The 24975-nt window shown below is 34.7% G+C and overlaps 1 protein-coding gene and 1 long non-coding RNA gene across 6 annotated transcripts in view; one reads left to right on the forward strand and one right to left on the reverse strand.

The window, feature by feature from the left end:
- On the forward strand, positions 1-18585 carry LOC114088162 (uncharacterized). 5 transcript variants are annotated; one of them, XR_011706643.1, is made up of 5 exons: positions 1-87; positions 386-535; positions 1503-1550; positions 4172-4258; positions 13356-16726. It is a non-coding gene; the product is annotated as an uncharacterized lncRNA (long non-coding RNA). The 5 variants fall into 5 exon arrangements; XR_011706645.1 differs by lacking the exons at positions 1-87; positions 13356-16726 and adding exons at positions 4522-4611; positions 16748-18585 and having other exon boundaries at positions 332-535; XR_003581941.2 differs by lacking the exon at positions 1-87 and adding an exon at positions 4522-4611 and having other exon boundaries at positions 332-535.
- Psma3 (proteasome 20S subunit alpha 3) overlaps positions 17935-24975 on the reverse strand; it is a 21653-nt gene continuing 14612 nt past the window's right edge. Inside the window, exons 7-11 of the mRNA XM_027929744.2 lie at positions 24433-24498; positions 21567-21613; positions 18904-18971; positions 18400-18464; positions 17935-18072 (exon numbers count right to left, since the gene is read on the reverse strand). Of these exons, the coding sequence (XP_027785545.1) occupies positions 18028-18072; positions 18400-18464; positions 18904-18971; positions 21567-21613; positions 24433-24498 (291 nt within the window). The 3' untranslated portion in view covers positions 17935-18027. The remainder of the gene's footprint in view (positions 18073-18399; positions 18465-18903; positions 18972-21566; positions 21614-24432; positions 24499-24975) is intronic.

The following is a 24975-nucleotide window of genomic DNA, read 5'->3' on the forward strand; positions in this document are numbered from 1 at the left end:
CCGAAGAGCTTTGGATTGGAGCTCGTTACCTGCCGTTCTCATTGGATGTAGATGTGAAACTTCACGGATTGGTGGGAAAAACAGCAGGTAGGATATCTTCCACTTATGATTGGCTGTCTTCGAAGCCCAACCTTATTGGAGAATCAGGGATTGAGTAAGCAAGTCCTGAGAAGTGATTGGGAGAGACGACTCCGGATGTGCTTGACTGAGCACTGATTGGTGCATTGAGGGGTCAGGAAGAGCAGTTCCACACGAGGATTGGCGGTGGAGTGTCCCATGGAAACGGAACCCAGAACAGCAGCCAGGAGCTTGCACGGGGGCGGGGCAGGGTGTTTCCAAGGCGCCTGCGCTAAACCAGCTTCTCGGCGCCATTTTGTCCCGGCAGCAGTGGTCGCAGCTCTATCGCATTTTATGTTCCTGGCTGGAGGAAGCGGAGTTTTCAGCCGGTAGATTTATTTTAATGTGGCGCCCATTCAGCGTTCGCTCCGGGACAGCACTCAATGAAGACCGGTGGAGTCTCAGAGCTTTTGAAAAGGTGAGTTGGAGGCTATGGTTGTCTGAATGACTAGGGGATGGCGCAGCTTTAGCGGCACCGGCACCGGAAGTGAAGGGGCCGCAGGCGGCCATGGTTATAGTAAGTTTCCCCGCCGTGGGGTGGAGTGTGGGGGCGGGGTGTAAGGAGGCGAGGCTTCTTCTCCCGCCGAGGAAAGAGAAAGGCTGAGGAGGCTGACTCGTGGTCCTGGGAGGTAATCCCGTGGTCCCTACTCAAGGGAATGAGCGGTGTTCTGGATTCTGCTTTTCTCCGAGCAGTTTTTCCTCCCTTTGGAAGTGCGTTTCAGGGACTTGTCATATTTTCCACCAGAGTAGTTACCGCCGTAGGGGTGTCCTTGTTAACACAGGGAGGATATGGTTCTTTGAAACCTCTTGCGTTGGGGGAGGTGTTTTCCTCCTACCCCTCCCTTTCGAAGCTTGGAGGAAGCTAGCAGGTTCTGGCATTTAGAATGCCAAGGAATTTACTTGCTGGTTCAGAGGCTGCTACTGTGACCTTAGTCAAGATGAGTGTCACTGTGCTCGTCGAGGCTACTTTGTGTAAGAGACTAGCAATACCTCTGCAACTGAAAATACCTTTGTTGAAAGGACTTCCCCTATGGTACCTGCATGGAGCTGTTAGCAAAATTTTGTCTGTTAAAGCAGTCAAGAACTGACATATTCTAAATAGTGCATCTGGGTTATTGACACTTATAAAGAATGTAATATCTTTGACAGTCAACACCGACTAAATTTGCACAAGAGGACATTTTAACGTAGAATTGATTTTTTACCAAGTTGATTTTTCTCAAAATTGTTCATTAAAAATGTGAAACATGTCTATATTTCCAGTGAGTGACCTAGTCATACTTAACTGAATAGATGCTTATACTTATGTGGGCCTCAAGACTAGAGAACAGTGGAGTGATTTAACAACTCTTTGGGGTTTTTTGTTTACTTTTTCTTTTTGGCAGTTGGTTGAAGACAGCATATCAGTGGCAAACAGCTCAAGTATGATAGAGGTGAGTTCTAATATCTGTAAGACTCTACAATTGAGTGGACCACCAGGAAACGTTTTCTGTGGGCTAGTAAATAAATACTAGAATGCAAGAATGGTAGTTGAAAGAGGTTTTATTTGGTCACGGGTTCAAATAAGTCTGCTTAATTAGCTTCAGATGTGATGTTTGAAATCCCCAAATTAGGACATCCTCAGAATTGTTTACCTATTCATGTAGTTCTTATTTCTGGACTTCAGAGCGCTTCATGTTTTTATGAAGGAACACTGTATATTTTTATAACCCCTCCCCCCATTTAAAAATTTCTTATACAGAGATCTTATCAATAAGCAAGTTTAAGAGTGAGGTGATTTTGTTTAAAAGGTAATTATAAAACAGTAGAATAATATCAAATTTCCCAGGGGGCATTCACACATAGTTAATATTACCAACTTTATAGAGTTATTATTTTATATAAATATGCACTGCGTGTCAGTGATCTTTTGGAAATTACTGAAAAACCCAAAGAAGATAAAAATTTCTTGCATTTATTTTTTTTAATATTTATTTTTTAGAAGTAGTTGAACACAATATCTTTATTTATTCATTTATATGTGGTGCTGAGGATCGAACCCAGGGCCTCCCATGTGCTAGATGAGCGCTCTACCACTGAGCCACAACCCCAACCCCCAAAATTTCTTCTACCCAATGATAGTAATTACAGTTCATACTGTGCAGAGAGTTATTTTGATGGTTTAAAATATCATTCTAGGGCTGGGGTTGTGGCTCAGCGCTTGTCTAACATGTGCAAGGCCCTGGGTTTGATCCTCAGCACCACATAAAAGTAAATAAATGAAATAAAGGTATTGTGTCCAATTACAAATAAAATAATATATATATATATATATGTATGATATATCATTGTACTTATTTTTTACCCACTGGGAACATCAGAAATAATTTATCTATAAAGCATCTTTCATGGCCTCATAGTGTTAGATAGGACAGATGTACCATAATTTATATGACCTGTTTTGTTTACTTTTCTATAATAGCACTAATATGTCAGTGAATATCCTTGTACATATCAGTGACTAAAATTTCTAGGCATGTAGATCTTCTAGCATACCCCTAATTATTTTTTTGTAATAAATTCCCAGAAGTGGAAATATAAGGCCAAAAGAATTATACATTTGAGGGTTTGGATACATGTACAATTGTCCATAAGAAAGCTCTCTTACCTTATGATTTTATTTGTTGTCCTTTTTTTTAATTGAAACCTTCCGCCCAGTTTTCTGTTTATTCTTTATTTCTGAGATCTGTTACTCAAATAGAATTATTACAGTTTTCTTTTTTTTTTCCCCTCAAGGATTTAATACTCAAGTCAGTTGGGTATTACTTCTTTGTGCTTCCATGCAGCCTTCCCTAAAGTTTCTCATATTTACATATACATTCCCTTAGTGCTATTGTAGCCTTATAGGACCCTTTACATGCCTTTCACCTCACTTTCTTTGCAATTATTTGCCTCTTCTCCGGTTTAAGAATGTTCCCAAAAGGCAGCAACTGTTTTTAATTACCAATATGTTCCTCCTCCTGGTACATTTTTTTTTTTTTTTTTTTTTTTAATTTTTTATTGTGGGTTGTTCAAAACATTACAAATTTCTTGACATATCATATTCCACACTTTGATTCAAGTGGGTTATGAACTCCCACCCTCCTGGTACATTGTAAGATATTGAATCTGTATGCACAATTGTATACAAAATGTGAGAAATAATAAGCTAACATAACATTTTTAATAGTACTTTTGAAAATTAATGATGTTCTATAGATGCCAGGGTAACCTTCAAATTTTTTAATGTTCCAAATACTTAATTTTTTTTTTTTTTTAATTCTCTCTCTCTCTCTCTTTATTTATTTATTTTAGTTTTTTTCGGCAGACACAACATCTTTGTTTGTATGTGGTGCTGAGGATCGAACCTGGGCCGCACGCATGCCAGGCGGGCGTGCTACCGCTTGAGCCACATCCCCAGCCCCCAAAATACTTAATTTTCAATTGATTTGTAGTTATTAATAAAATACATATTTACAGAACATTAATAATGTATCAATATAATTTTCTTAAGACTTTATTCATCAATTCTTTAAGGATTTTAAATCTTAATAGAAGGCAACTGCAGATAAATATTAACTGAAGAGTTACTAGACAATATTTTTCATAGACATAAATGAAGGAAATTATAAAATTGCACATATTTATTTTTAAATTATAGTTGGACACAATACCTTTATTTTATTTATTTATTTTTATGTGGTGCTTAGGATCGAACCCAGGGCCTTGTACATTTTAGGTCGGTGCTCTAGTGCTGAGCCACAACCCCAGCCTAAGTTGCACATCTTTATAACTTAGTGAACTTGACTAACGAGAGTAATACTTCATACAGAATCAAAATGTCAAATTATTAGTGATGTTTCAGTGATATAAAACTATTTTTGAAAGAATGTTTTATTTACGGATTCAAATGAAGGTATATAATTAGTGCCCTATGAGGTATTTTTTACTAAAATCTAAGGACATCCTTGTATTTGTTTAACCATTCATGTCATTCCTGATTCTGATTTTTTTTTTTTTTTTTTTTTTGAGGCAGGGACTTGCCATGCTTCCTAGACTGGCTTCAAACTCCTGGGTTCAGATTTTCCTCTTGCCTCAGACTGTTGGGTAGCTGGGACTACAGGTATGCACCACCAGGACTGGCTTCCATTTTTGAATTTTTAAGTAATACTTAATATTTTTATCAAAGAACACCGTGAGCATATTCATGGGGTCCCTCTTTCTTTCTAAAAACTTGAAAAGAAAATTTGACCAGTGAGAGTTCAGCAACAAGATATTTTTTTTTATAATAGTGTGTATTCTAAATGTCTAAGCTATAACATAACTCAAAATTAAAAGAAGTCTTTGTCTTTCAGAACAAAATTAAAAGAAGTCTTTGTCTTTCAGAATAAGACTGATTTTTCTGGGGAAATGAAGCTATGTATCCCAGTTTTTGAAAGACTTGAATCTTCTGTGTCTTGAAAAATCCCATTTCTGGTGTGTAATTTTAGTTTATCCTTAAATAATCAAGGTTGGCCCTGTGTGTGTGTAAAAAATAATAGAATTTATTCCATTATGCAGTTATTTCTGGAAATATCAGTATATGTTCAGAATAGAACTGATTGCTAAGTTGAGTAGAACTGATTCCTAGACTTATTTTTGAGAAATTACATAATTTGCTTATAATCAAAGCATACATTTTAATCTATATTGTCTTTTGCTCTATCTAATCAGCTCTAAAATCAGCTCACTGATGATTTTATGGCCACATGGAGTCATAGATAATGATGTTTTTCTACATATAATTAAAAATAGAATAACAGCATACTTAGGATTTGGATTTATGCAGATCTGGTTACTAAATGGCTTTTCTACAAGGATCTGTGCTTGAGAAACTTACTGTCAATAAAAGAGAACATAATTAAACATGAAAAGTTAGTCTAAATACATGCTTCAAAAGATTTAAGAAAATTAGATCTTTATTTAAAGATTTAAGTAATAATAAAGTTCTCTATACAGTCAAGGAGATCTAGAAATTTTTAAGAAACATTGCTTTAAGAAAGAGCAGAGGAGCTGGGGATATACATATATATACATGTGTATGTAAGAGTGTGTGTGTGTGTGTGTGGGTATTAGAAAGAAAGAAGACTTTATAATTGGATGGAAGGTTGTGAGCAAGAATGTGATTATATAAGAAAAGATGTATTTTGGGCAGTTGGTAAACCAGTTAGGTAAAGATCTTGTAGCAATACATATAGAGGTATCAGGAAAGATTTACTAGCCGGGCGCACTATCGCACACCTGTAATCCCACTGCCTCGGGAGGCTTAAACAGGAGGATCACATGTTCAAAGCCAGCCTCAGTAACCACAAAGCACTAAGCAGCTCAGTGAGACCCTCTCTAAATAAAATACAAAATAGGGCTCAGGATGTGGCTCAGTGGTTGAGTGCCCTTGAGTTCAATCTCTGGTACACCCCGACCCCCCAAGAAAAGAAAGATTTACTAGCTAGGCACAGTGGCATGTGCCTCTGGAGGCTGAGGCAGGAAGATCACAAGTTCAAAGCCAGCCTCAGCAAAATCAAGGTACTAAGCAACTCAAGTGAGATCCTGTCTCTAATAAATAAAATAAAAAATAGGGCTGGGGATGTAGCTCAGTGTTAGAATGGTAGTGTTCAATACCCGGTAACATTCCCCACCCCCCCCAAAAAGCTTTACTTAGAAAGAATTTGAACATGTAAAGATCCTTGTGGTTGGAATATTATCCAAAAAAAAGAGAGAGAGAGAGAGAGAAAAGGGAAATGATCTTAAAAAGAAGGGGGGGGGGAATGCAACATGTTTTTCACCTATTAAGAAAAATACTCATTACAGACTACTCAATACCGGTAACTAAACTCACATGGAGGGTGATAGTGTAAATTAGTATAGACCTTTTCAAAACGTCGTTTCAGAAGTCATAAAAATGACTGAATAACGAATGATCCTTTAAATTAATCCTAAGAGAACAGACCAAAACACAGATAATTAGCATTTTTATTAATATGTGAAAAACATGTTGCTTTTTTTTCCTTCTTTGTAAGACTTCTGTTGTTAACTAGTGAGGTGGGACCTTTTTCCATGTTTTCACTTAATTCTTTTTTTTTTTTTAATTAATCATTCTTTCAGTATTTTTTTAATATATATTTTTTAGTTGTAGGTGGTGGACACAATAGCTTCATTTCATTTTTATGTGGTGCTGAGGTTTGAACCCGGTGCCTCACAAGTGCTAGGCGAGCACTCTATCACTGAGCCACAAGCCCAGCCCCACTTAATTGATTCTTACACAAGATGAGCCTTCTAATTATAGATGGACTCTTGATATTTTATTTCTGTTTGCATTGTTATATAACACTTAGTAGTAATTTGCTGCACGTATTTTTGCATACAGATTTCTCTTATATTTTTAGTTTTCCTGAAGGTTTTTAAATAGACACAGGTTAAAATGTACATAAAATATATTCTTGGAAAATTACTCCAAAATAATGTCCAGTATGATTGAAAAATTGAAGATATTGAATAGGAATTGGAAAGACCAAGACAAGATACTGTTGAGGTAGTGTTAGCAAGAAGTAAATCTAGAGTGGAACCTGGAGAGCAAAGGTAATAAGTGGGCAAGAGCTTATTAGGTTTGGAAGGGGAAGAAAGAGTGGACAGCACTTAGCCTCTAATTTATTATAGAGGTATAAGAAGAAAAAGTCACACTTCCAAGATTTAAGGAGAGGGAATAGTTACGTTAATTGATTTAGGAAGACCAGAAAGACCACTTGTAGGTAAAAATGATGCAATTTGTTTTTAAACATATAAGCGAAAGCTTGAAATGTCCAGGAAGCATCTGTCTATTCACTTGTCATATTACTTCCAGGGTCACTGGTTGGAACAGGCACTAATACAGGATCTTATGTTGTTTCTATATTTTAACTTTTAATTCTAGTTTATTAGATTTGGCTACTTTTTTAATCAGGACTTTCTTATTTCTGGTTTTTTTTTTTTTAAGTCTTTTTGATTACAAAGTTAAATGTGTTAAATAAGTTCAGGAAAATGAGATGATTCTCTAACTTAAGGAGAAATTAATTTTTCATTATTGAAACAAAGTAGTTTTATGAAGGCATCTTATAAAGTATGTATTTTTAAAGTAGACACATGGGGTAAAATCTCTTTGCTTCTTCCTCAGTGGACTAATTTTTGCATGTTTTGATATAGTTTGATTTCAGTAGAATATAGAGAGGTAAAAAATACACAAAATATGAATATACGCCAAGATCTTTAAATAGCTGAAATCCAAGTAATTAAATTAACATTGTCCTGGGGCTTTGTTGTGGCTCAGTAGTAGAGCACTTACCTAGCACATGTGAGGTGCTGGGTTTAATCTTTAGCACCACAGAAAAATAAATAAGAATAAAACAAAGGTATTGTGTCTGTCTATAACTAAGAAAAAAATTTTTTTACATTGTCCTGTTTTTAGAAATCACTTTTAGGGCTGGAGTTTTGGCTTAATGGTAGATCACTTGCCTGGCATATGTGAGGCCCTAGGTCCAGTGACAACTAAAAAAATTTTTTTAAAATAAATCACTTTTATTTTAACATAAAATTTTAATGTTAAATGTAAGAAAATATTTTAATAGTTAGAAATGTCAGAACAGGCCACATGAAATGGCACATGCCTGTAATCCCAGTGGCTTTGACTGCTAAGGCAGGAGGATCAGGAGTTCAAAGCCAGCTTCAGCAACTTAGCAAGTCCCTCAGCAACTCACTGAGACCCTGTCTCTAAATATAAAAAGGGGCTGGGGTCATGGCTCAGTGGTTAAGTGACCCTTCAATCCCCAATACCAAAAAAAAAAAAAATGTCAGAACAAGTGAAGAGTTAACTTTTGTGCACACCTGTAATCCTAGTGGCTTGGAAAGCTGAAGCAAGAGGATCACAAATTCAAAGCCAGCTTCAGCAACTTAGCGAGACCTTGTCTCAAAATAAAAAGAACTGGGGATTTGGTCTGGTTTGATCACCCCTGGGTTCAGTCCCTTGTATCAAAAATTTTACAGAGTTAACTTTTAAGTATTCCTCGAGAAAGAGTTTAGTTTCACCAGTTAACCTCTTTTGATTCTTCTACCACCTATTCCCCTTCTGCTGCCAACACACACACATACACACACACACACTTGCACAATCACATGCAAACCCTTCCTTTGCCTGTTATTCTAAGGCCTTAAAAAAAAAAGTGTGTGTTTTGTTATTTCTTTTTTTTTCCCCTGTGATATATCAAGAGAAAAGTTCTGATTTTATTTCAGGAAAAAGCAAGTCTTCTAAATGATTAGTTAGGTATAGGTAAATCACAATGTTAAATTATTTTTTTCCTTTTTGATTCCACTTTATAGTTACCTGACAGGATTTAGGTTTTTCCTATCCCTGTAAGAATAATAGCTGTAAAAATATTTCAGGAAGGGCTGGGATTGTGGCTCAGGAGTACTGCGCTCGCTACTACCATATAAATAAAAGATACTGTGTTCCACTACAACTAAAAAATGATATATTTTTTTAAAAAAATCCTTCAGGGCAGGCTACAGATGTGCCTCAGTGGAAGAGCATTTGCCTGGCATGTGTGAGGCCCTGGTTTTGATCTCCAGCACCAAAAAAAAACAAACCATTCTGTGGCACATTCCTGTAATCCCAGCAACTTGGAAGACTAAAGCAGGATGATAATAATTTCCAGACCAGCCTGGGCAATTTAGCAAGACCCTATCTCAAAATTTCAAATTTAAAAAAAATAGGACTGGGGATGTATCTCAGTGATAAAGCACTCCTGAGTTCAATCCCCAATACAAAACAACAACAACAAAAATACAAAAAAAACATTCAGGGAGCTGGGGCTATAGATCAGTGGCAGAGTGCTTGCCTAGCATGTGTGAGGCACTGGTTTAAGCCTCAGCACCACATAAAAAGTAAATTAATAAACAAAGAGAGTCTATGTCCCCTTTACAACTAAAAAAATATTTTAAAATATTTCAGGAATAGCAAAGAAATACTTCTAGGTTTAGTATGTGAAGATGTAGCCAGGGAATTTAGTGGTTTAGGATATATTTCTCTTATTTTCTACCCCATCAATAAGAGAATTCATCTGACAAGGTTGGGATTAGAATTACATTAATACATGTGAAGTGCTATTAGAATGATAACCAAGTTTTTAGGAAGTACTTATGAATCAGGTGGTCTTAATGTGAATATTATTACATGAGTGTTATCCCAGGAGAGTTTAAATTATTATGTTATCATATTTATTACAGAGATAAAGCAGCTAGACGACTCTCTTATGTTATAGACCCTCTTCAAGGTCATAACAACCTTTCTTCAATGTTATTTCCTATTTCTTCCCTTCAAAAATCATATGCCAGGCTGGGGATGTGGCTCAAGCGGTAGCGTGCTTGCCTGGCATGCGCGCTGCACTGGATTCAATCCTCAGCACCACATACTAATAAAGATGTGTCCGCCGAAAACTAAAAAATAAATATTAAGAAATTCTCTCTTTCTTTCTTAAAAAAAAAAAAAATCATATGCAACAGTCACTCTCCACTGTCATTTTCCCCTCTACAAGCCTCATGCTTTTCCTGTTCCTTTTTCTGTTTTCGGTAATAGTCCAGCCTCCTAGAATGTTGCCTTATCTCTGCATATTCAAATATATTTTAAGTAAAGTTTCCTTGATAGCACTATAGGTGTAGTTACAAGTAATATCACCATGTTTTCTCCTACATAATTCCTGCCACTTTCTGTATTGCATTTTAGCTTTTTCATTTATTTATATGTCCTTCACTTTGTCATGAAATCTTTATAGATAGAGAGCATATACCTTGTTCACCTTTGTAAGTTTAGGAGCCATCATAGGCCTTGGCATTTGTGGGTACTTATTTGTAGAATGAAATGTTATAAAATGTATAGCAAGCAAAAGATGGCATTTAATAGACAAATGTATGTCATTAAAGATGTGCTTTTTCAGTATTTGTACATCTAAGAACCCCTTAATCAGTGCCTTAAAATTAGAGCACTTAAAGTTTTGGGAATTGAATCGGGCTCAAGAGCCTATGGAGGGGTAATAGCACTATGGGAACTATGCACAAATTAGGAATTTTCATTAGAATATTTTCTTTCAGAAAAGTTTGGCAAGGACTAACTTGCCAGTAACTAGGCCACCTGGATCAATAAGTTTTTGAACTCATAATTTTACCATGTAAGTACTTTTTAAAAACCACAATACCATAATCCATGACACTAGAAATGAGAATAGGAATTGGATGAGATATTCTTGAGTATGTTTATTTTATCCTTAGTTGCTGTGATACTGATAAGGGTTTGGGCCTTTAAGATTTACAAGAAATGAGAATTATGGAAATTAGGGAGATAAATTGAAATATCAGAGCCATATCATACATCTAAAGAAGCAGTTCTTAGAATTTTTATAATAACTTAGTAGGACATTGAATTAAAGGAGCATCATAATATAGTAACACTGGCTTTGAAAAACAGATGTTATGTTGTAATTATAAGCCTGTTGGTTTTACTCGTTACTGTGACCTCTGAGATAGTCACTGCATGAATTTTTGCTTTTAGAGAATAAACTTCATGGGCTAGGTATTTATAACTCTTAATGTTTGAAATTTGTAATCCAGCACCACATTTTTCAAATAGGAATTACATTGTGTACTTCTCATACCCAAATCAGAAGTATCAGGCACTGACTTGATAATTTTAGCATTTAAGGAAGTAGGTGATGTTCATATTACATAGAATCATATTCTGACAAGTTTTAATGGCCCTCCTTATTTTCAAGGATTTTTTTGTTTTCTTTTTTTTCCCCCCCCCTCACTGGGAATCAAACCCAAGGCCATGAACATGCTAAACAAGCACTATACACTGAGTTCTGTCTCTAACCCATTTATTAAGAGTTTTGTTTTCATTGGACACTAAAGTAAATTTCAAATAATAGCTAAGCATGACTACCAACTAATTTCATTACAGAGAAGCTTCTGTTTTCCATACTGTTCAGTGTACTTAAATCAGTTACAGGAGAAAATATTTATTTATTTGGTAGTGATTGAATCCAGGACCCCAAGCATGCTAAGCAAGTACTCTACTGCTAAAGTACATCCTCGTTCCACTCCCTTTTTTAAAAATTTTGAGTTAGGATTTCAAAAAGTTGTTCTCAAAACTTGAGGTTGTCCTGCCTCGGCTTCCTAAGTAGCTGGAATTATAGGCCTGTGTCACAATTCCCAGTTCCTCTTATTTATTAATATGTGATCTGTTATATTAATACATGACTTATTAATACATAATCACACATTTCCTGACTGCCTGTGGATCTCATCTTGCTTTTGCCAGGGAGGAAGGAAAGGATAGATGATGATATTTATTTAGGACTTTAGGCCTTTTAGTATACTGTACTGCTCTTTAGGAGTGATAGTTTAAAAATTAAGATACAAGTTAATTGGTATTGAAAAGTCCTCTAGTTAGTTATTTCATGCCACAGCTTTAAAGTAGGGCATGAATAAGTCATGGAGGAAGGGGGTTTTGTTTTTGTTTTTGTTTTTGGCTGGTGGTATGTTTGATAATATGTTATTGACTCTGCTGATCCTAACAGACCACTTAGGGGTTTATATTTATTCACATGCAGGGTTACCTCAAATGCTACAGCAAGCAAGAAAAAAAATCTCACTTTGCCCCATTGGTTCCCTCAAACCAAACTAAAATTCTTACTGATTCTCAAAAAAAACCCGTTTCTAAATTTTTATATGCCACCATATCGCTGTTTGTATAGTTTTGGTGGCTTATATCTTAGTCAGAAGGAACCGGGAAAGGGATTTTCATACAAGGAAATATAGCCAAACAAAAGGCCCTTTTGCGGTTTCTTATTTCTCTATTTATCATGTGATACTGCTTTTAAGGCCTTAAAATTACATATGCTACCGCAAACTTTGCTGTTTTCCACCCAGTTTTGAACTTCTGCATTTTTATTACATAGTCATGAAGAACTAGGCTGTTCCCAGTAAATATTAAAGTTGCAGAACTTGCTTCTCTGCTGCTGGGTACTTCCTGTTTTGTCAGATTTCCATTTAGGGAAAAGAATAGATTTTAAAGTAGGCTGGTTTGAGTTTCATGTTTAAAGCGTCTCCTGAAATTCACTTTGGAAGCCATCCAAATATCGAGAGGGGGAGGAAAATGGCACGTCATGTCTCCACATAAAGTCATTTGTCAGAAAGCTGCATTTGGCTTTGTATCATGAGAGAGAGGATTGCCAGGAAGGAAGAGAAACTGCTTGCTGTCAGAAATTTTTAGTGTTATGACTTGCCAGTATTATGGCTTGCCTTTCAGCTTTCTGTGTCAAACATGTTTGTGTTTGTGAATGAATTATGTCACCTCTGAAGGAACGGTCTGTGTTCATTTCTAATAGACCTTTTTTTTTTTTTTTTTAAGATTGATGTGATTTTTTTATACCTTTATTTAATTTATTTATTTTTATGTGGTGCTAAGGATCGAACCCAGCACCTCGCACAAGCTAGGCGAGCACTCTACCACTAAGCCACAGCCTCAGCCCCTCTAATAGACTTTATTCTAGAAATATAGAAGAATTGCATTCAGTTTATTCCAAATAACAGTGGGAACAGTTAAAATTCAAATGTTAGAATAGAAATGTATCACTACATTGTGAGTGTGTGGAATATATTGTACAAAAGTTGCAGTAATACCATTTTAAAAATCTTGCACAGTGGCACATACTATAATTGCAACTTCTTGGGAGGCTGAAGCAAGAGGATCAAAAGTTAGAAGTTAGTCTTGGGCACCTTAGTGAGACCCTGTCTCGAAATTTAAAAGAGCTGAGGATAGTTTAATGGTAGAATGCTTGCCTAGCTTGTGTGAGGCCCTGGGTTCAGTCCCTAGTACTGAAGAGGGGTTGGTACAGGGAATCTTTTGTAACTAAAGTAATGAATAAATAGAACATGAGTTAGAAATAATGAATTAGTGTTGCTTTTTCAGTCCTGTGAAGTGAACTAATAGTTATAAAATATGTCAAAGCATGCTTTCACTATAAACCTCTACCTTGCAGGTAAGGGAATCTTGCTATACTGTGGTCGAACCAAGTTCTTATTTTACCAAATTGATACTTTTCTGATACATTTCTCTTCCTTGACCTATCAGTAAAATGAGATGCTTTTTACATTCACAGACAAATGCACAGAGCATTTTCTACTGGACATGCTTCTTACAGAGGAAAGAAAACTAATATTCACCAAGATAATGCTTCCCTCCACCTTCTGGTTTCATGAAAAATTAAGCCACTTCCTTCTTTTGAAAAAAAGGAAAGAATTAAATTCAAATGTTAGTAAAACTAATTCTTCTCAAAGGTTGTATTCTAAATAAAGATTGCTACTGCTTTGAGTAAAAGCTTAAAACTGTAAAGTTAACAAAAAATAAAAATAAAATAAGAGATGGTTTTTAATCTCTGACCATTAAATGAACAATTATACAGTTCCTGATTGGGGGCCCTGAACTCTTCATCCACCTATATGTTGGAAATAATTCTCCTAACACCTTTGTGTTGCTCTTTTTGAAAGTTGATGTTGAGGGGCTGGGGATATGGTTCAAGCGGTAGCGCGCTTGCCTGGCATGCGTGCGGCCTGGGTTCGATCCTCAGCACCACATACAAACAAAAGATGTTGTGTCCGCCGATAACTAAAAAATAATAAATATTAAAATTCTCTCTCTCACTCTCTCTCTCTGAAAAAAAAAAAAAAATTAAAAAAAAGTTGATGTTGAGTTCAAAATATATGAAACCATCTGCTGTTAATTTCCCCTTTTTCACCTAGTTATATACTGTTCTTGGGTACAGGTGATTGAACTTAGGGGCACTCAGCCACTGAGTCACATCTCCAGCAATATTCTGTATTTTATCTAGAGACAGGGTCTCACTGCTTAGTGCCTCCCTTTTGCTGGGGCTGGCTTTGAACTCGAGATCCTCCTGTGTCAGCCTCCTGAGCCGATGGGATTACAGGTGTGTGCCACCACACCCAGCAAGTTGTATATTTTTATAACATTTCTCGTAAAATCAAAATGAGTTTTCTTAAATACCTCTTGCCCCTATTGCTTCATTCTGCTGTTTAGCCTTATGACAGAAGTAAAATCTCTTTTTGAATTTTTTCAAGTTGTAGATAGCCACAATACCTTTATTTTATTTATTTTTACATCGTGCTGAGGATTAAACCCAGTGCCTCCCATGTGCTAGGTGAGCACTCCACCACTGAGCCAGTCTCAGCCCAGAAGTATAATCTCGTAAATACTTTGAAGTATCTTTTCTTGCCCCATGAAAAACTGATATTTTTCTGATCCTTGCAAGTTTTGCCTTTTCCAAAATATCACAGTTGTAATTAAGCAGTATGTATGAGTCATACAGCCTTAGTTTCCATTTCAAGTATACACCTGTCAGTAGGAACAGTGAGTTATGTGTTAAGTGTTAAACTTCATAAGAAATTGGCGAACTGTTTTCAAATGCAGCCATACCATTTTACTTTACAGCAGCAATGACCATTCCTGTTAATCCACATCCTCACCAGTACTTGGTGATTTGTCTTTAATTATACACTATTTAAGCTGAGTGATAACACATTGTAATTTTAATATGTATTTCTCTTAATAGTGAAAAGCATCTTTTCACATAGGTATTTGCCATCAGTGTATCTTGTTTAGTGAATTGCCTGACTCTTTTGTCCATTTTTTTACAATTAGGGTATTTCATGTTGCGTCATTTTGAAAGTTCTGTGTATCTGCTGTGCACAAGTCCTTTGTTAGATGATTTGCAAGTTTTTTTCCTCAGTTTTTCCTATTTTGTCATTCTTGAAACTTTTTATTGTGTAACTTTAATGGATTTAATGGATGATTCTTTCTTAAAACCAATAAGAGATCTTTGTATATTTTTTTGGAATTATCCTGTGGATAGGTGTCCCAGTATTCTAGCATCATTTGTTGAAAAATCATTCCTTTCTCCACTGATTTGCCTTTTCACTCAGTTGATCATATTTGAAATCTGATTTTGAACTCCATTGTGTCCCATTAACATTGTGTCTGGAGCATTAGAGTTAAGTCTGGATTTTTGTTTTTGTTTCTTTGGTGTGTTAAAAGATCAAACCAGAATCTCACACATACTAGGCAAACACCACTTAGCTGCATCCCCTAATAGTAAGTTTTGAAGCCAGGTAGTTTCTCTGCGTGCTCTTTTTCTATACTATTTTGTCTTTTCAAATTGCTTTTCTTATAAAAATTTTAGAAACAGCTTATTAATTTTACCCTTCCTGCTCTCTGTGCCTCTTGAGATTAGGTTTACATTGAATTTATAAATCCCTTTGCAAATTGATGTTTTAACCATACTCGGTCTTCTGATCACTTCTAATTCTTTTTAAGTTTAAATTTCTATCTTTACTTTTTTGTTGCTTTTTTAAATGGTACATAAATCCTCACTGTATGGATGAAATTTAGTAATTCTCCAAAATCACAATTATTAAAAATGACAAAGCCAGCCAGATTGAAACCTGTATCAATTTATAAACTATATCCTAGGTTTAATTATAATGCTATCTTTCTTAATTTGTTTACACTGAAGTAGGCTAGAAGCCCCCAGCTTCTTTTGTCAAGAAAAATCCCATTACTGTGCTTCAGTATAAGAATTGATCCTACAAATGTTACATATTTCTGAGCTTCAGTTTTCCAGAAATTCAGATAAATCACTGACATTTTTGAGCCAGTATTTTTAAAATATTATACCTTACTTTGTACTTTACTACTAGGAATTATTTCTGTAAGATGTGTACCGGGAGAGGGAAGAGGGCAGGGAAAGTGGAAATACAGGGTTGAAATGGAGCAAATTTTATTACATGCATGTATGACTATGTCTAAATGAACCCCTACTACTACACCTAACTAACCATTTTTTAAAAGACATGTGCCTTGAGCATTTGGATGCCTGACTCCTTGTTCACCAGATAAAAAGTAGGAAGTGTGTTTTTTTTTTGGTTGTTTTAAATAACTTCTTGTAAAATGTAGGTCAAGTACCTATAGTCTGGGGGGCTATACACTTATTTCATTAAAGACATTGTAGATTTATACAAACAGTCTCAGTGGTAGAACCAAAGTTTTATTTAGGGTTAGGAGCAACTGCACTGTTATTCTTGGGTTTTTAAAAACCTGACATTTAAATAAGAAACATGTAAAGAGGGTTTTTGGCAAGGGGAATTCTAACTATTATTTTTGAAGGCAGTTTGGTGGGAGCCATTAGGAAAGACCTGTCAAGAAATAGCCTAGGCACATAGTATGGATATAGGAAAGTAAAATCTAGGTCAAGTCTGGATTGCATTTCCAAAGGTAAGAAATTTAAAAATTAGAGAAACATTAGGAGTTAATATTATACATAAACACAGTTTCATTTAAGGATTTCTTCTGGTTTCTTAGTATTTTGAAATGTTGATATTTTTATAAAATGGAAACACTATAATTTTAATTTGCTGCTTACCTTGTGAAATTTATTCCAATGTTTCCATCATATTAATAACCTGTGACTTCATTTTTTAGGTCCCTTTAGGAGTGACAGAAATAAAAACAGATGGATCATCTCATCAGATAAGTTATTTTACATTCTAAATATATTATGTTGGAAACTCTAAACTAGAACTTTGTTCTTTAAAAATTATGTTTTGTTTTTGTTTTTTAAGGTACCAGTATCAAGATGATTTACAGCAATAAGGTATTCAGTCTTAAACATTGTATTCATGTCAAAGTAAAACATATCAGCTTTTTTTCCTGGAGGCTTGCCATTTCTCAATGATATGATTACAGAATGGCCCTACAATTAAACCTACATTAATAATGAAAATCTCTCATTTTTCTTTCATAATAGATATCAAATTAGGTATATGTTGTATATGTTTTAAGTTTAGATTAATCCAGTATCATGGTAAATTTATATTTCTCTAGTACCAGTGTCTTCTCTTATAGAGGGTTATTAGCTGTACTGATAGGAATTTAAGAACAGTTAAGCCCACAACATAGTAAGTGAAGTTTTAGGACTGGCCCTAGTTGACTGAGGGAGAGTCAATTTCTGTCTGAAAATAGATCCAGTTTAGTATTATTTGGGCATTTGTCCAAGGCCAACACTTATCACTTTCTGCTAAGAATGATTTGTAAAATATAGCAGGTAATCTCATACTATGGAATTCATGGTAAGATGCTCAAAGCCCAGCAATACCCTGCAGCTAAACTCTCAGTGACTAGATTACCTTCTTAGGAAAGAAAGCAATAACAGTTGAATGGAGTGATGCTGGCATGAACTCAATTTAGGGTGTGTATACTTGGCCTGAGTTCAGATTGTTCCTGCTCTGAGTAGTGCTGTTCAGGGCACATTTGTAATTCTTTCAGGCCACAGTTCTGATTTTTGTAAAGACAGAAAGTGACATAACAGAAATCCTTAACTTACCACAATAAAAGGAAAAAAGCAAAAATATTTTTTTGACTTCTCAGATAGTGTCTTTCTAAAAAATTGAAAACATCTTTCTTACACCTAAAAAGTCAAAACTGGCTGATGACCAGTATAAAAGAACCAAACAGACTGAATTCATCTTATTCCAAAGACTCAATTTACAGTATTCTAAGGAATTTTAGTAGTAGGCGTAAGTCTGTATTTTAACAATAAGCAAATGTAATGAATGTCATTGATCATTTCTCCAATTATGTCAAGTAGATATTAACCAAACTTCAGTGGCTACAAGTCAAAAATTTAATGAAAACTGGTCAGGGGCTAAAGTTACATGGAACTGTTATAGAAATTTATAACAGAATAGATGCTGAAGTAAATGTTACATATTATCATCATCTGATTCATCCTCTTCCTTCAAAGATTCCTGTTAAGAGAAAAATGGTATTTATATTTGATTAATATCATTATGTCCCACTTATTAGCACTCATTAAAAATTTATCTAAAAAATTTAAAAATGAAAAACGAATACTTCTTTAGAATATATACAACTGAAAAGCATTTTGTGTCCTGAAAACCCTGTCTACTTTTAACCCCCCAAAAAAACTTTGGAACCAGAGTGCAACTTTATTTCCACTGGAGATAACCTAGAAAATGTCTACCCTTGGTTCAACTCTTCAGTATTTAATAGGCAAGTTCCTTTATCATCAATACATGATTTTAATTAGTAAAGTTTTTAATGCTGAAGCTCACCTTAGCATATTTCTCTGCTTCTTCCCTTATATCTTTTGGAACAATTTCATGTCTTCCTTTAGTTACTGTAAATTAAGGCATATATTTAGTTGAATTAAAAATGAGTATACTGATTTAGGTAGTATGATTGTTCACCTAAGGTTGTAATACTGTACTATGAATAATAAACAAGATACTTTGTACTAACTTTTGTGTGTTTCTTTCATGTGTGTCTAAATGTGCCCAAGTTAAACTATTGAAAATTATGATTTATAAATCCTGAGAATTAATTTACAGCATTAGATTCTGAAAATAGCCTATCCTTTAAGCCCTATGCTAGGTAGAAAAAAAATGGGTGATTTCTCAGTAATACATGAAACAGATATTTCAAAACAATGAACTGTTCACAACTTTAGTCAATTATAAGAAGAATTTTCCCTTTGATTAACTAACAACCTGTTAATTCTGTTTTGGATTTCTTTATAAGTGTGTCCTAGAATAAGTAAATGTCTAAAAGTAACTTACGTTCACCAACCCAGCTGAGCTCTAGTTCAAAAGCTTTATCTTTAACTTCATCATGTACTATGTAAATTCTAGAACAGAAAAGGAGAAATTAGCAATTGGTCACCTCCAAACATCTAAGTTCAGGTACCCAATCAGTACAAATTAGAATGCCCATCTCTATTTACAAAATTATATATACTTCCTGTAGTCTATTATCATGTACATTAGAAAAGAGAAATTACACAGTTATTGAGATAAAATGAAACCCTTGCTATCTTATAAACAATGAATATACCTATAGAATCCATTTGGTTATTTTGATACATTGTTTTAAAATTGAACTATAAAAAACATAACAGGTTCAAACAGTAAGCAGTCATTCACTGTTCCTTGTCAGGATATTCATTTTTTTCTATTCATGAAGCAGATATTTTAAAAAACAACTTATAAAGACTTAGCAAGGGGCTGGGGATGTGGCTCAAGCGGTAGCGCAGTCGCCTGGCATGCGTGTGGCCCAGGTTCAACCCTCAGCACCACATACAAACAAATATGTGTCCGCCGAAAACTAAAAAATAAATATTAAAAAAAAAATTCTCTCTCTCTCAAAAAAAAAAAAAAAAAGACTTAGCAAATGATGCTTTCTTTGCCAAGTTTTTCACAACTTAATAGACGACTGACTCAAAATATGATGTTCATTTATCCTACCACATTTCATAAAACAAATTTTGAACTGGACCTGGTGTATTTCTTTTCTGAGCTTTTTTTTTTTTAAATATAGTAGTGAATTACTGAATTTGTGAGTTTAATCTTAAGTAAATGACATTCGTACTGGTAGTTGTACATTATATTTAATTCAGTATAAAATGATGTCTCAAAATAAGTAAAACCCAACTAACTGGCTGTTTTACTATTTTTCAGCACCATGTCCATTCATTTAGTACCAGTTTATATTCCACTTAAGTGGTTCTCACACTGTAGTATGTCACAAACTCAAAACAAGGAGGCGCTGTAGTATAACAAAGTAACAGGAAAAGTATCAAAAATTAAGTATCAGTGTAAAGTTTTATTTTATATTTTATACTGCTTTACACACTTTACTTTCAGAGGGTATTCTAAAGCCCTGCTATAATATGAAAGCATCTTATGATTAAGGGTAGCTACTTGATGTCTACCATTATACCTAAACATAATAGTGGTAAGGGCTGACTTCCAGAATGCCTGATTTCATGAAAGATGCTATTTAATATATCATATTAAAATGTTGTAAAATTCAGTGAAAATATGTAGAAAATGGCTTATGCTTGCTTCTCAACTGAAGCTGAATGAGGGAAGTAAAGGAGGGGTACTGACATTAGCAGGAATGGTGGACAAGGAAGACAAAACCACCAGTTCAGAAAAGATTATCATTTAAATCACATTTTAAAAAGATATATACATTTTTATTTGTAGGAGCCAACAAGTTAATTTTATTTTTATATGGTGCTGAGGATTGAACCTCAGAAGTGCTAGGTTCGAGCTCTACCACTGAGTCACGAACCCAGCCCTAAATCACACTTTTTAAAATTATATAATTGAGACTTCTGGGATTTTTTTTCCTTGCAAATATTATTAGATGTAAAGCCCAAGACACTATTACACTAAGGTTACTCACTAGACCTTGTCTGTGTTGTAATGTGGGATGGAGGTGCTGTGAAATCTCAAACAAGTTTTAAATCTCAATAGCTGGCTACAAAGTCAATATTTTAATGAAATTTTTAAAATAGCAAATGCATTCTTTCAACTAGAATTATGAAGGTGTTTTTTTAAAAAAAATTTGCCACCTAGGTTTATTGACTGTGCTTACTATTTAAAAAATTATTTATATGCTACTTTTTAATATAAATCATTCAGGTTTTAAGCTGTCTTTGTTTTGTATGAAGGGGTTATTATCAAGGATTGAACCCTGGGACACTTAGTCACTAAGCCACATCTCCAGACCCCCCCCCCCCCTTTTTTTGAGGAAGGGTCTTGATAACTTGCTTAGGACCTCGCCTCACTAAGTTGCTAAGGGTAGCTTTGAACTCATGATCCTCCTGTGATTATAGGGGTGCCCCTATCTTTTTCAAAAAAATTTTATGATGAATCTGAAAAAGTGAAATACATCTTTTCCAAAGAAAGCAGCAGCTCAAAAATGAGCCAGCTTCACAGATCATGTACAGAAGCAATTAGCTATAAAGTTTGCAAGACCAAGGGTATACAGCTCAACAATAGAGCATATATGGATTCCAGTTGCAGGACCATAAAATAAAAGCAAGCTTTTTGTTGAAGGCTATCTTTTAAGATTAAATAATGAACTTTATGAGATTTGAGAAGTTAGGAGCTAACAAATGAAGCTGTTAATTTGATATCCAAGGTCTATTACATCTTCCTACCCTAAATCCTATTGCCTAACAGTTCATTTTGTCAAAAGGTATACTTTCCCACCCCATTCATTACTGAAAAATAAGGATATTCATGTCGAGGGTATAGTTCATGTTTAACGTGCAAGGCACTAAGTTCAATCCCCAAGACAACAAGAAAAAAAGATTTTCTTCTTGGTGTGGATTCTTAGGATTTTACATTCACCTTCTAAAAATTATACATTATATTATTTTCAAATGAAACAGCCTCTTAAAACAGAAAAATCACAAGTTATTCCAACTTACATTTTTGCAACTTCTTTAACAACATCACGGCAGGTCATTTCTTTCATCTACAAAAATACAGTATATATTCGTGAGATAGACTCTTGGATCTAAAACCAAATAAGATAACTTAAAATCCAAGAAGAACAGACCATAAAGTTTCCTGATTCACAATTTAGTATTTTTCAGTTAACATGACAAATAGATATTCTAGATAACCACTAATTTTATGTTAAATTTTTAGAAGCCTCTATCAATTCATTTATCAGTAGACCCTGAAGTTTAAAAAATTGGAGGGAGAAAAAATCTTGAGTTTGTTTTCAGCCAATTTACTTAATAAAATGCCAAAAATCATACTAGATAGTAGGTACCTACAAAACAGAAAGAACAACAAAAGAAATTGTTCTTAAGGGATATCAGGGAAAGCTTGCAGAAACCATCAGGAGGATTTAAGCAGGTTCTTAGAGCACAAATTGGATTTGGTTTGATTGCGGGAAGACAAATGTTAATCCACAAAGCAAAAGAGGGAAGCCAAAAAGTTCATTCATGTGTTTTTTTCAGTATTTGAAAATCAGAGTAGGAAAAAAAAACCTATTTAGTGGTCAGCAGAGCAATGTGTACATTATTCAGATGCAACCCAAACAAAGATTTAATCACAGTGTTTGAGCATACTAGCATTTATATTTTGGATATGTCAGGAGGATGGAAAATGGTGAAAAATACAGAACACTTTTACATTGGTCCAGACTCGAAGTGTGATTCAACTACTAGTGTCATTAAATCAGGTTCATTAAATTTATTTTTATTTTAATTTAATTTAGAAATCCCGATGCTCAAGTTGTGTCTACAGGACGACATGAGGAAATAAAAACCATAACATTAAGTTTAATAACACTAATCTTAGGAAACAGACAAATCCTATCACAGAAAAAAAGGCAACTGAGATGAACTCTTCAAAATATGCATGGATTGGAGACTTGAGAGATCTAAGGAACAAATTCATTATGAATCTTTACAATATGGATTTAAAATCATTTACAAAATGAGATTATTGAGGCAATGCATGTTAAATTAGGGGTGAAAGAAAACTAATTTTCATATTTTTACCCTTACTAGGTTAAGTTCTATAGTTGGTGAATTAATTGCATCCTGCACAGGCAAACTTAAGTATAAATTGGAAAAGCACATTTTAAATAGCAAACATGTTTTTATATGTTCACAAAATATTTTTTTGTAAATAGAACATCAGAGGTAAAACAGGCTATAGAATTGATGTACAGCAAGAGGTGACAAAAAATTCTTTCAGTAAAGGACCAAACAATACTTTTACTAAGAGTAGCCATAGACTGTGCCTGTATTCCAATAAAATTTACTTAAGAAAGCAGGCAGTGGGCCAGTTTTCAAACCCTGATTTAGTAGTACATGACTTTAAAGTATGTGTTCCTCAAATGAAGTGATTGTTCTAAATTTTTATCTGGGATTTGTTGTTTTCTCATCTGTTACTTTGGTTTAACCACAGACAAAATAAATTGCTGACTATTCTTATACTTTTTTTTGGGGGGGTGGGGGGGGGGGTTTGCTACTGGGGATTTATCCCCGGAGTGATCAAACCCTGAGCCACATCCTCAGCCCTTTTTATTCCAAGAAAGGGCCTAAATTGCTGGGCACTAGCGTGCCCCATTGCACACATACAGAACACAGAACACTCTGGAGAGATGTAAACAAACTGGTTTACTCTTACACCAACTTATTATGTGACCCTAGGCAGTGTGTTATCCTAGGGTTCGGCTTTAGGCTAAGTAGTGTCCCTAGGTCCTTTTCTCAACTTTACTAAAATACCAAACATGAATCAGATTTCTAGAATTTGACATTAAACAAATGCTAAACACTAACAAGTGTTTTCTGAACTGGGCCTTAAGTAAGCTGAATGAGTAAGTCAGGTTGTAGTTTAGCATTCATACTGAGTGTACCTGAAAATCTCTATAAAACTGAAACTCTGATAGGTCATATCCTTGTCTTTTAGGCAAAGATCTGACAAGCAAAAAGACTTTATGGCTCCTATTTCAACATAAAGTTAACTGATTTATAGCTAAAACAAATATTTTTAAATAAACTTTTCATACTAATAGCTGAATTTCTGGCTTATGAGAAAATAGAAAGTACGTAATTTTAACAGGAAAGGCTTCATGCCTTGTCTAGCTAGGAACAAGAAAGAAGCAGTAGAGTACAGCCAGACACTTTAATAGAAGACTTGTAAGACATAAAAGCTATGTCCCAAAGAAAGAAATGATATAGGAAGAAATATTATATATGTTTTTTATTGCAGTTCTGTGGCATTAACTCATAAATTTTACAACACTAGAATTTTCAAGTTCTAGGGATCCATGAACATGGACTTTGAACCATTATATTAAAAACTATTTTGGATGAGAGGAATAGATGAATTCTAGATAGGGCAGAGGGGTGGGAGGGAAAAGGGTGGGGCAAGGGATTAGCAAGGATGGTAGAATGTGGTAGACATCATTATCCAAAGTACATGTATGAAGACATGAATTGATGTCTACATACTTTATATACAACCAGAGATATGAAAAATTGTGCTGTATACATGTAATAAGAATTGTAATGCATTCCGCTGTCATTTTTTTTAATCAATTTAAAAAAAAAGAACTATTTTGGATTATTTTGAATTAAGCAGTCATCAAATCACAAAAGGATCCATGAGGCAATTCAGATAACATGTTACCAGATTTCCTATTCAACTGCATAGCAACTTCACAAGGCTCTGCTTTAAATATCAAGCTATACTATTTCCTTGGATTAAGAGGTTTAGTTTGGAGTGATAAATTTTACTTCTAGCAGAATTCAAACATTAAATATTTGTTACCTGAAGTTTTTCTATTTCTGTCTTTGCAGCTTGCCTGGCTTTGCCAATGGCACAGCCCCAATAACCCTATTTTAAAAAAAGGAAAAAACATTTAATCGTTTAATTAGTATACTATCCATTTCAATAATCATTACTGTTTCTAATAAAAGGATGTTAATACCTTAAAAGCAAATGTGGACAAAGATATGCAACATTCTCCTGAATATTACAGTGCTCAAAAAATTTCAAATACCAAATCCTTCCCTACATACCTTTTTTTGTGATGCTGGGGATCAAAACCAGGCTTTGCATGTGCTAGGCAAGTGTTCTACCACTGACCTCCAGGTCTGTATTCAGTTGGAGTTTTTTTTTGTTTTTGTTTTTGTTTGGTGCTGGGGATTGAACCCAGGGCCTTGTGCATGCAAGGCAAGAACTCTACCAACTGAGCTATGTCCCCAGCCCCTGTATTCACTTTTAAGACACTGCTAATATACTAATGAAAGAATCACATTTTAAATTTACTGTGTATTTTCTCTAGCATATGGAAAGCCATAGGTTTTTCCT

The sequence above is a fragment of the Marmota flaviventris genome, chromosome 2 (genome assembly GCF_047511675.1).
Source record: "Marmota flaviventris isolate mMarFla1 chromosome 2, mMarFla1.hap1, whole genome shotgun sequence".
Classification (NCBI taxonomy): Eukaryota; Metazoa; Chordata; class Mammalia; order Rodentia; family Sciuridae; genus Marmota; species Marmota flaviventris.